This window comes from Pempheris klunzingeri, chromosome 7, assembly GCF_042242105.1.
Source record: "Pempheris klunzingeri isolate RE-2024b chromosome 7, fPemKlu1.hap1, whole genome shotgun sequence".
Lineage (NCBI taxonomy): Eukaryota > Metazoa > Chordata > Actinopteri > Acropomatiformes > Pempheridae > Pempheris > Pempheris klunzingeri.
The window spans coordinates 11,248,359-11,260,629 of NC_092018.1; the positions used below are offsets into that span (position 1 = coordinate 11,248,359).

Here is a 12,271-nt window from a genome sequence, read left to right on the forward strand (position 1 = left end):
TCCCACTCACACTGCACTCCCTTGGGTCATTAGCAAATAGTGTCAAGTCGATTGAATGAACAGTTCTCGAAAGATGCACACATTTCTGAGGTAGAGAGGTCGCCATCTTGGAGAGGCGGTGTTGTGGTCGCCATATTGGAGAGATCAAGATCCACTAAATGTTTTCTTTTGACGACATCCTCAACATTTTCCGTCCAAACAACTTCAAACTAAACACTGCACTTCCTTTGGGTTCACAGCTACACACCCACCAAGTCTGTAGTAGATTGGATGAATGTTTGTTGAGAACGGAGAAGAAAAGACGGACAGTCCTTCCTTTATAGTTAAAGAAACAATCCGACAAGTTGAAAAGGCAATGACTAATCACCACACCCTTTCTATTTTATCACTAAACCATGTAGGCTGCAGTGCCAGTGTAATAATATCAGGTGCACATGTCCTCATTGTCATAGACACGTTGCAGTTATATTGTTAAAATAAACTTACTTGAATGTTTTATATATTTCACCTTCAAGAACTGGTTTGGTTAATGCACTTTCAAGATATTAATGGGATGCCCCTTATAGTGTCTGTGATGCACCATTTGCCCAGTATCAACAAAAAACCTAACATCAAACAGGGTAATATCCTTGAATGAAGGCCTAAAATAGAGATCAGTTACATGTCCGTCCTCAGAACTCCAAAATCAGAACAGTCTGTGACTGCCAGCATCTGCTTTAAACCCAAATGACAATTTACAAAATTAGTTTACTTTTGGTCGGGTCTTATCCTATGCAAAAGAAAAGCTTCCCTGCTGGGCAAAGTATCACTCACTGCGGTCTTATTTGATAGTAATAGGAACCATATTGGGTCTGCGATGACTACAATGTAGTGGTTTTGTTCTGAGATACGCTCACATACTTCCTTCTGCTGGTAAATGTCCTGCAATATTCTTGCATCCTGCTCATCTTCCCTCCTGTTCTCGGTATGTATACATGACGGACTAATAATGGACGATAAGATGGACCTATCACATTTACATACACTGCATGCATCACATGTAGCCTCATACACATACACACACATCTACAAATAAAAGCACATAAACCTTTAAACTAGCACACTGAAGCAAACATCTTTAATTGTAATTTGTCTGATTTCCAGTACACTGGAATATAAAAAAGTATTGTAAAGTAACAAATACTATTTAAACAAGAACACTGCATGCGCAAATATCCGTCACTCTACCTTAAAATCTAAAGCCCCAACAGCAACGAGTGGTGATTATTAGGGCCACCTCTTCATCAGCTGTCATTGTGTGGCATGAATGCACACTGTGAAATGGCCCGTCTAGACCTGACGTCATGTCACTGTCCAGACATATACACACACACACACACACACACACACACACACACACACAGTTAATAGATTCCTCCTTGTGTCCCTGGAGGTGCCCTTCCCACCTAATCCCCATACCTGGCACCAGCTGGGTAGCAAAATGCCTGCCAGATTCAAGATCGCTAGATGCAAAATTTTTAATGTCAACCATCTGAATAAAGGCTTATTATTATTAAACTTTATTCAGAGGCATACAAAGCAATTTCAGTTTACAGTGTTGATATCCAGGTTTACTGCCTGCTGATTTAAGTGAATAGCGTGTTCATCTCTTCATTTCTCTCTGGGTATCCATTTGGTTCCTGATTAAACTTTCAGATTACTTCTAAGACAGACAAGATGCCATACAGGTGATATTGTCTCACTGTGCTGGTGTCATATTTAGGCTATGATGGAGCACAAGGTGATTTTCCACCCTCTTCAACACTGTCTACTTATATTTCTCTTCTTAAATACATTAGTGATATGTGACACTGTGGCTTGATTAATGTGTTTCTTTTTTCTTTTTTGCGGAGCATTTGAACTGACGGCTCTAAGAGAGGACGGGCTCTGTAGTGAGAGACCACACAGCTTGTTTTAAGCATGCACATGCCTGATTTTTCCAAATAGTCTGCCGTTCAGCTGTGGAAACCAATATATTTAGACTTCTTTCAGTTTAAGGTTCAGATGGGCTTTGGATTTAATGATTTTTTAATAATCTTTCATCCTGCCACTATGCTGTCACATCGATACTTTCCTTGTTCTAAGTTTTTGTCATGGAAATGCACTCATGTACAGACCCACTAAGAAAACCTGTTATTTATATATGACCAGGAAATCAAGCTTCTCCAGGAAAAATCTAGCTGTATTAATCATTTTCTTGATCCTTCACTTCAATTAAGCAAACTGGGTTTCTCGCTTACACTATTATATGAAATCAGGGTACTGCTGACATTAACTAGGTCATTTATAAACATGTAAACAAACTGAATGACAGAACAGACAAGCCCTGCCTGATAGTGACTGTTAGGCAGTCTGCTTTATCAAGGCCAGACAATGTGTATAAATCAATAAGCAAGGCAAGAGTGAAGATTGAAAGAGGAGCAAAAGGAGAGACAAAAAAGAGGCAACAAATAAAAGCACAATCCGGAAGCAGTGGTAAAGAGAGGAAGGGATGGGAGGCAAAAGGGAGAGACAGAAAACAAAACCCAGGCGTGAAGATGAGAAAGAGGACAAATGAAAACAAGGAAGCAGCGACCTTAATGACAAATGCATGAGTGGGACAAACATATAGGCTCGTCTGAATCATTACAGGCACCATACATCAGGGTTGCCAGCACATAAGCTGCTTTGTGCCTCTGGTTTAAGAGGACAGCTTGCGCTTATGACAATCTGGCCCAGTGCGCTCAAGGCGGGGAGAGTTAAAAATGCATTACCAGGCTTAGCAACAATACAAGTTACAGTTGTGAGTCAGCTATGCTTACATGGGTTCACAGCCTGAAATGTTTTATTGGCAGGGAGGAGACTTGGCCACTAAGCAAATTCAAAGTACCATGTAAGGGTCACTCTCTTCTCTTTGCTGTATGCAAGATTTCTCTGCATGCCAAAGTGTTGACCTTTTCATTTGCTTGTTTCCCCATGTACCCTCTTCCTGTTCAACTTCAACCACTTTTGTCCCCCAGATGAAATGGGTTGAGAAATAATCAGGATTACTCTGCCAAGCAAACAGCAAGGATAGAATAACTGCATATAAAAAGCGTGAAGGCTTGGGATTTTATGAGGAAGTATTTCATGTGTTTTAACTGCTCTGCTTGCTCTACCAAAAAGCCCATACTGACAAATAGTTAATTTATTAGCGTTTGTACCTTAAATGGTCTTTTACGATCTCTGGCACTTAAGGCTACCTACATATGCAAGACGTTTATTTCTTACTGTACAGGGAGAATACCTCAATGACATTCAATGGGCTTTCCGGTGGGAGAGGAAGGAAATACATGGGAAGTACTTCACTTCTTCACGCTTGTCAGCAAGCACTTCTTTCCTTGCCTTAGTCAAGGCTCAGTGAAGAAAACAAGCCACAAAGGTATTGTGTAAAACAAGTTTTTTGGGGTCAGGAATACTGATGTCTTTGCGTCACATCTTGTATCATTTTTCTGCATCATTGATGCAGTGCAAAATAACATAAAACCAAACCAGGCATGTTTGCTTGTTTTAAAGCCACGGGAAAGGGGAGAATAAAAGAATAGTGACAGAAAGGGGAAGTGTTGAGTAAGATACAAATTGTGCGGAAAGGGGCTGGTTTAATAAGAAAACGATCAGAAAGGCTCATTATGAAAACGGTCCAGTGGAACATTATGCAAGAGCAAAAACTCTCCTGACTCCACATTTACGTCATATACATTTGGAGTTAGAGGAGTATGCCTCCATTCACCAAACAAAAGGGTTACATTTCACCTCAGACACAAAACCTAAACTCGATGCTGCGCTCCAAAAGGTAGTCAGTAGGAGCGTCAAAACATCACGTGCTTGTTTTTACCCTCTCCAACCCATCCATAACGGATGGCACCATAAATCGCTCAAATTCTTGTGCTCTGTGTATTTACAAGAAAAGGAGCAAGGGAGTAAGGGTCCAAGCAGGGGAGCAAAGCGAAAGAGAGAACAGATTTCATCATCCTTTGCTGTGGTGGCAGCCTTTACTAACTTGTCTAAATCAAACGTGTCATCCGTGGGACCAGTGTTTTTCCAACCACAATAATGTCCCACCAGACTGGCTCTGAACCAATCCAGAAAAACCTCTTTTGAAAACCCTCTAATCCTCTCTGTCCAAATTTGGTAGCACCCTCGTTGGTGGTCCTCTGGTGCCTCTTTGTGTGTGTGCTAGTGTCTGTGCGTGTACATTTTTCATCTTTTCAGGAGGCTAGGTTGGGCTAGCCTGTCAAACATGCACTGCACCTGTCATGTGTCTAAAATGCTCAGAAAACTAAATAAATGATTTTAACTTGTGTCACCAAGTTGCTTGTAAGAGAAGCGATAGCAGTGATTTATCCCTTTAAGGACTGGAAGCTTCCCATTGCCTGATAACATATCTCCACTTCATCTGTGCTTATTAAACTGCCTCCTTGAGTTCTGTACATTTCCAGGAATAACAGGGTGCAGATTGTACAGCCACTTCAAAGAAACACTAACAGGTCTGACGTCTGTACACAAATGTCAGTCTGTGACTGAAAGGTGTGATGCTACTGGAGGTAAAAACAAACATGCTTTTGCATCCATGGTGTACACAGTTAATTGTGTAAACAGTTATACTCTTAAGTACATATTCAATTGTATATTTAAAAAGGTGGTGTGTTCTTTAATGCAGGTCTTCAGTCCAAAACCTCTGTCAGATTTTCACTGAAGTTCACTGCAAGGATGCAGCCAATGAACCTGTTAACATCTGCACTGGCCCACAAAAAAATGTCTTTGCTGGGCCACTCGGTTTCACCCCACACAGATTCACACTGTGAGTTTGACATGACAAATGAGGAGATTGTCAAATCAAATTCTGAAAACTTAACAGGCTAAGATTGGGCATGCGTTTCTTACCTCCAAGTTCTTTTACATTCAAGATGGCATTTGGAAATGGCACTGCTTTGATGCTGAAACCTGAGAGGAGAAAAATAAAAATCCATTACTGTAACAACGTTACGAAACTGTGCGCCTGTGTGTGTATGTGTGTGGACAGCACATGTTAGGAGTGAAAAGAGTCAACTTTTAGGAATGTTGGCTGGATTTCCTTTTAAAAGTGAGAAAATGGCTAAAAATCTGATTGAAAAAAATCCACTTCATCATTTAGTTTCCCCAGGATATTTGGTGTACCTTTTCCAAACCACCAGCTGGTTAACACAAAGAAGACCAACAGCATATTAGTATTGTAAAAACAAAAGAAAATAACACTTTGTGTGGTCCGGGTTAGCTAAACAGAAAAACAAGGGAAGCTAAACAGAAAAGTGTTTTGTTCTAAGTTGGAGTTAGTGGAGGACAGAACTGTGTGTAAAGCGCTACTATGTATTATGTGGCTTGTTTCTGTGGTTACATATGATGGGAAATAGTAAAGGAACCCACTGGAGGAAAATATTTAATGTTGCTGAAATCATGCTAAATTGTCCTGGTGGGTATTCTTTTCCTGGAAACATTCACAAAGGGGAGGAGATTTGGAGGAGGCAACAAATTATGATTTTCTAAACATCTGAATTAACTGCTAAATGTGACTTTTAAGCACATTACAACAGTGCAAAATCATGAATTAAGAATTGGGGGGAGAACACAAGAGAATTCCCCCTCATCGTTCTTCATCAACTTCCTTCTGTAGATGTTGGCAGACACAGACGGTGCTGACAGCTAAATCTTATTTCAGAGCAGTACATCAAAATAATTTATATTTATAATTTATCTATTAAGGCCTACTCAGTGGCCAACGCAGACAGGTGCTCACTCCCTTGAACCAACCCCTGCCACAACAGTTACAGGCAGCACATTTGGGAATTACTTTATATTTAGCTTCTACTGGTGAAAGTGCACAATGGCTACATCTAAAATGGGACTTCTGCAACAGCTCAAAGCCACTGCTGACAAAGCCAGGGGAGGAAATGGGAATGTCTGTGTCCTTTGGGGATTGCGTTGTGTATATGGAAAGCAGAGCACTGACTACCAAGAGAATGATGTACTAACCCTAAAGCCTCCTCTTCTGGACATACTTATCACCAGCCTCCCACTTGACTAGAAGAAAGAAGCTGAGTATTGGCTGGTGAGATACAGCAGAGAGTTTCTGGCATGAGCGCCTGGACTTTGGAAGACATACTGAAGACATGCTTCCCCCTATTGGAGCGCTGTAATACCTGGACAATATTATCTATCTGTGATTCTAATCCAGAGGACAACATGTTCTTGAAACATTAAAGTGCACATGGAAGGGAGATGGGTATATTTGAGGGGGGTGTGTGCTTCTATCCAAGTACACATATTATCATTTAAAAAAATGCTCTTTTCTACTGATTCATGTCATGTGCACATACCTGTTGTAGGTACGATGCCGTCACTGCCCTCACTACAGAGCCGTGAGAGCAGGCTGGTCTTTCCAGCACCTGTCAGGCCAATGCACACCACATCATACTCTGGTCTTGGCGGCGGGGGTCCTTTACAGCACAGTGCCCGGAAACACTGAAACAAAACAAACACAACAATGAATGTGTTGGAAAACTGACCAAACAGACCTCGGATGGGCAATGCAGTGATTAAGATTGTCCATTTTGAGTCACAAGTTCTGCTCTTCAAGTGAATATTAGTGTATAATATTGGAATAAATTCTCATGGGTATTTCAGCTTCTTATGATGAAGTGGAAACGCTTCTACGTGTCAAAAAAACAGGACTGGTCAATGACACACTTCCAGATTGAAGATGTCAGAGGAGCAAAATGTTTAACCAGGTTCCACCAGAAAATAGTTTAAAAAAAAGAAAAAAAGAATGAGCAATGACAAGAATAGAATCAGAAGATTATTTATGTCTCGTAGAGTAAAAATCCACTTGAAAAAAAATGGGAATGGGGGTGTTGCATACATCTAAGCACTGGCGCAACATGTTTTTGTCTGCAGTGTCTGTGTGTGTGTGTGTGTGTGTGTGTGTGTGTGTGTGTGTGGGACCCCGTCTGACTGGGCCCTTATGGCGGCCAGAGGCAGACCTGTCACTCCATGAATCACGGCCTGGGACTGAGGGCCTGCTGTGAGACATTAAGGGGCAAACGCAGTGTGAACCGTGAATGAGATCTTTAAACGTGTGTCGAGAGATCAGTATCCAAAACTAAAAAGAGATCTCTTTTATTAGCAAGACAGGAACCAGTCTGGACGAGGCAGGGCACACACACTCTTTCTCTCTCTCACCTACTATATCACATTTCAGGTAGAAGAACATCAACACAAGGTTGCATACTGCTCTTGTCAGGGGACGACCCTGTTCAACACATTGCTACTCTGTTCAAAGACTGACAGGAAAAAAACTGCTCCACATCTGTGCGCACACTCTCCAGGTGTGTTTGGGCATGCCATTAAAGACGTAGACCACAGATACTAACAAATGAGAGGATGAACGAATATTGTGAATTAACCTTCAAGTATTTTTGGCAAATGTTTGACATTTAGGTTTAGTACAAGACAATTAACAATTTCTTTTGAAGTATTTATTTTAACTGCAGCTCACTTCTTGTCTTGTGATTGATGAAGCAAAATGAGTCTTCCTCAGACTCGCAACGATTGCCATGAGATGCAGCCACTGCTTCTTTCAAATTGGAGGGGAACAAGAGAGCAGCCGGCAGTGCTGCAGCCTCAGTCCTTCCGCATACCCCCAGACATCAGTGACCACCAGGGTCAGTTTTCAGAGCAGTGCCAAAACAGAGGTGCTGTTTGATGGAGATGTGGGGAATCTGCTTCAACAGAACCAGACGTCGGCTCAGCAACCCGACCCCCCCGACTCCTTGGTGAACCCGCCAGTCTGCTCAAACAGGAAACATTCTCCTCTTCCAGAAAAACGGTAAGATCAGAAACACACGCGCATCAGATAGGGGAACACATGTAAAAACTTGGTTTGATGAGGTCACTCTATTCTTTTTCTTGCTACCTTCTGCCCTTGCTGCCTCGCCCCCCCCCTACCTTCCCTGAAGCTACATGTTAAGATTTCTGCAGAGGGTGAAATCTGCTCTTCAGATGTCAATCTCCTGAGTTGACAGTTGATCTTTCAGAAGAAGCAATAGGCTGAGGTAAGGAGAGATGGAAGAACTGGAGTGGCTATGAGTAGCTACAAGTTGGATGATTCTTACCCTTTTATAAAATTATTACTTCTCCATTATAAAATTATTACTAGACCAAGTGTATACGACAAAGGAAGCAACCATGAAGGCTGCTGCCTCATTGGCTATGTAGGAGCAGACAGTGTGCATGTACAGTGCAGATTTGACAACAGTTACCAAAGGAGCATCCAGGGCCTGACCCTGGGGTCCATGTGTACACAGTGGTCCCTGAGAGAGAGAGAGAAGCTCCCACCTCTGGCCCTCTTTGACAGCACAAGATTGACGAGGAGCGCTTGCTCAAAAGGCTCACAGGAGAAAAACAAATATATCCAACGGCCTTTGCTTACCTTAAAACATGCCCCTCCCCTGTCAACCACACACTCAATGATCTAAGAGCCAGTGTGCTGTGTCACTGAGACTGAGAGCTCAAATGAGACTGCTCGATGATGACTACCTCCATAAATCTCCATGGCATCCAGACGAACAGCTGAAATTAAAACTGGAAATTGAATTCAACATATGCAGTCAACAGTTCCCTAAATGTTGTTTGAGTGATTTACATTACGTTCACACAGGGTGGAAGTGTCTGAGTTATAAAAATATTCTTGCATGTACTGTCACATAGAAAAACATGTGCTTATGCAGGCTTATCAGCTTTACTTCCTTGTTTATCAAAGCCACCATTAAACTACTATGAGGCCACCTGTGCATTAAAAAGAGGGCAATCTTTAAGAAAAAAAATAGAAAAACCTTGAGACTCCTTGCCAAAACACTCTCCATAAAAAGTCTGAAAATCCTAGTCTTTATTGATTGGCTGCCTCTTATAGGATTGAACATGTTTTAATTGTGCTTCCCTGAAAGACCTGCCGAGACATTACCTCACTGTTGTTGTGAAAGCTGATTAGCTAGGCTTTATGTAAATGAGAAACACTGCTGAATATAAATATCACCGAAGACAGGGTGCATTTTTTCAGATGAATGTCTCCTTAAAAGAAGGAACACAGCCCCCCCAGCCTCCAATTTGACAAAGATGTCAAGACATTTAATGGGTGACATAACTTGGCCTTCTGGCAGCAAACCAGAGCTCAAGCACACAAGAACTGAAGCTGAGGACACGACTGCTGTAGACGACTACAGTAGTTATGAAACAGTGGGTCGGAGCAGCTCTGTAACTCCACAGATGCTGAACTTAATAACATTAACCTCATGTAAATGATGGTGGGCCCCTATTCAGAGTTTAAAAAGAGACCATTTATTATACTTATTATAATAATTATAGCAGTTATTTTTTCTCTAATGCTTAACTTCGGACAATGGCCAAAGTGATACCAAATGCTGTAGCATGCAGCCAAACTAACACCCCCATGGAGCCTGCTGACCTCAAGTGACTCCTGATTTGCATACTGTCAACACATGACATCCATGGCTTTTTGGACAGTGCATGCAAAAAGATCAAAGAACAGGGTTCAGCCGCTACAAACTGAGGGGTTCAGTTAGAGTTGAAAAATTCAGAGGAAAACCATTTTGTCAGTGAATCATAACCCTTCATGTTCACCTGACGTAGTTGGACCGAACAGGAGCCAGGCTCTTTTTAGAAAACCACTTTGTATTTTTAGAGGTAATAAATGTGGGTTAGAGGGAAGCCGCTACCACCGCAGCAGACTAGTTCGTGTTTCACTCTCGTACTCTCTGGCTACTGCCGAGACACCACAGGACAGGAAAATGGGCAGTGGTATGACAGCATGCTCCAAATTGAGGTACCCCAACAAGCTTCTAGTTTCTATTGAGTAGTTCTCTCCTTGCTTCAATTGTGAAATAACTACTTAACATTGGGGTCGTCAAAGGATGCAGCATATGGTCTATAAATACTCCTGGTGTATTTTGATACTGACTGCGTAATCTGTAAGAGTGATATGCTGCATGTAGATACATTTAGATTTTCTGCTTAGGATCATATATAAATGCTAATAATAGTAATAACAAGTAGTAACAAGTACTTTTCTACACAGGGCTAAAACATCTCAACAGGTGTGTAGCATCAACTAATGCTGTTGCTGGAATACACAGAATACACATAATTAATCCAATATCTTGCCCAGAAAAGGTTAGCAGTCTTTTGGGATCATTAGGGTCATTACATAGTATTGTGTCTATCCAGATGTTTGGCTAACATTATCCAGACTAAACAAACTCTACACTTATTATACACATCTGCTTAGGTAGATGAGTTCAGCCACAACACTAACATTTCACAGAAATACAGGAAGAAGGTGGTAACATTTAACCCCGTGGGCACAAAAGCTGGTGATTTATTAAAAATGTGTCCAAAAATACCACATGTCAGGCTGAGTCATAGAGACATTTAACAACAACAATGAACATCAAATGGTGGAGTCATAAAAACAATATGACATAGTTTTGAGTGCTGGAGTGCTGGTACTTTGTCACATGAGGCATATGTAAACTGGGGGGTGTTCAGTGGATGGAAATCATTCATCAGATCATTATATTGTACAATCTGGGAGTTCACCAAAAATTCCTACAAGACTGCATGAAAAAAAAGAATTATAGTGCTCTGGTTTATAGGGAGCGAGTGCCTGATAACTGAGTCACCTGAACTGAGTTTACAGCTTGCCGACATTTTGCAGAAAAAATGGGTGTTAATCTGGAAACTATGGCTAAAGGAAATCTGTTGCCAAGATTTAGTGTAGATGTGCTGCCTACCCACAACCAGCCTAATTCTTCAGTACACTTTGTTTATTGTGAGCCGCACACACACAAACCATGTGCACCAACAACAAAAACAGAGTGGAATAAAAACACAGTGGGTCATGTCCTTGGTCAAAATGCCCGTGGCGGGGCACACTTCCTCTTGAAAGGTAGGTTACACATCAACTAATATGGTTGAACCGTTTGCACTCTGTGCAGCGATGGTGCTAATGAGTCAATAATGCCTGCTAAAAGCTGAGGTATCACATTTACCTCCCGGCATTTCCAATAGCAAGGCACACCAAAAAGCAAACCATGACTTCCTCCTTGGCTGCCAATTTACACAAGCTGGGTATCTTCATTTCCCAACAACAGTGGAGCCTGCAGAGGAAAGAAGAGAAGAGGGGGAGGAGGAGGAGGAGGAGAAGAAAAGGGAAGGGACAGAGACACTTGCCTCTGGCAGTCATAGCCAACGTAGACAGACAGACACAGGACACGGACGGGCAAGCCGGCCCTTTTTATTTTTCCAGACCAAGTGTCGGGACAACACTTGTGTGCAGGGCTCACTCCTGACCTTTGGAAATGACAGTCCTTTATATGGGCGTCCCGGCGGAGGAGCGGCGCTAACAGATATGTGTGTAATACACACCGGCCACAGTCATAACACAGGCCTGCAAAACCAGGGGTAAGCGGAGGGCGGGAGCGGCGAAGGCATGCAGGAAGGTGGCCTGTCAGAGGTGGAAGGAAGGGTAGAGGGGAGCAAGGGAGGTGGAGGGGGTGTACGGGCAAAGGGGGGGATGGAAGGGGCACATTCATTCATCCTCATTCATCTTCTCCCCCTTCAGTTGTTGTTGTTATTTGCCGCTTTGAAGCTGGATGGGGGGTGCACGGTGGGACACAGTGTGGTTCAGTACAGTGAGGGAAGGGGGTGTGTGGGGCGCACTGCATGCCATTCTCGTTAAGGGGTGAGAGAGACATGCTAGACACACAAGGCTTCTCACTGGACTCTTCCCATGCTTAGTTGTTACCGCGCCAACCACAGACGGCTTCAAGCCTGGGTCCCCACCACACCAAACCACCCACCACCCTTCATTCTGCTTCATAACTCTGCACAGATTTCAGACCAAGACCTTGCGTTGCTCAAGTCCTCCTGATATTTTGATAACACCAGCTCAACCCCTCCATCAGCCCTCTAACCACCACCGCTGCCACCACTCGCCTCATGTAGCAGCTTATTTTCCTTCCTGAGGGTGCAGGCGAGGTGCTTGTCATTACAGGCATGATTGACTGGTTTCTTAAAACCTTCATTGCAAGATAAAACAAACAAAATGCGGATTTGGCAGTGAGCACTGTTACACACTTTCAACTGTAGCCGCGGGTGATGAAAT

At 42.6% G+C, this 12,271-nt stretch overlaps 1 protein-coding gene across 2 annotated transcripts in view; it reads right to left on the bottom strand.

Moving 5' to 3' along the window:
* The window catches only part of arl15a (ADP-ribosylation factor-like 15a), a 99,440-nt gene that overhangs the window by 52,418 nt on the left and 34,751 nt on the right, over positions 1-12,271 (bottom strand). For both annotated transcript variants that reach the window (XM_070833631.1, XM_070833630.1), the window contains exons 2-3: positions 6,411-6,555; positions 4,942-5,001 (exon numbers count right to left, since the gene is read on the bottom strand). In XM_070833631.1, the coding sequence (XP_070689732.1) occupies positions 4,942-5,001; positions 6,411-6,555 (205 nt within the window). The remainder of the gene's footprint in view (positions 1-4,941; positions 5,002-6,410; positions 6,556-12,271) is intronic.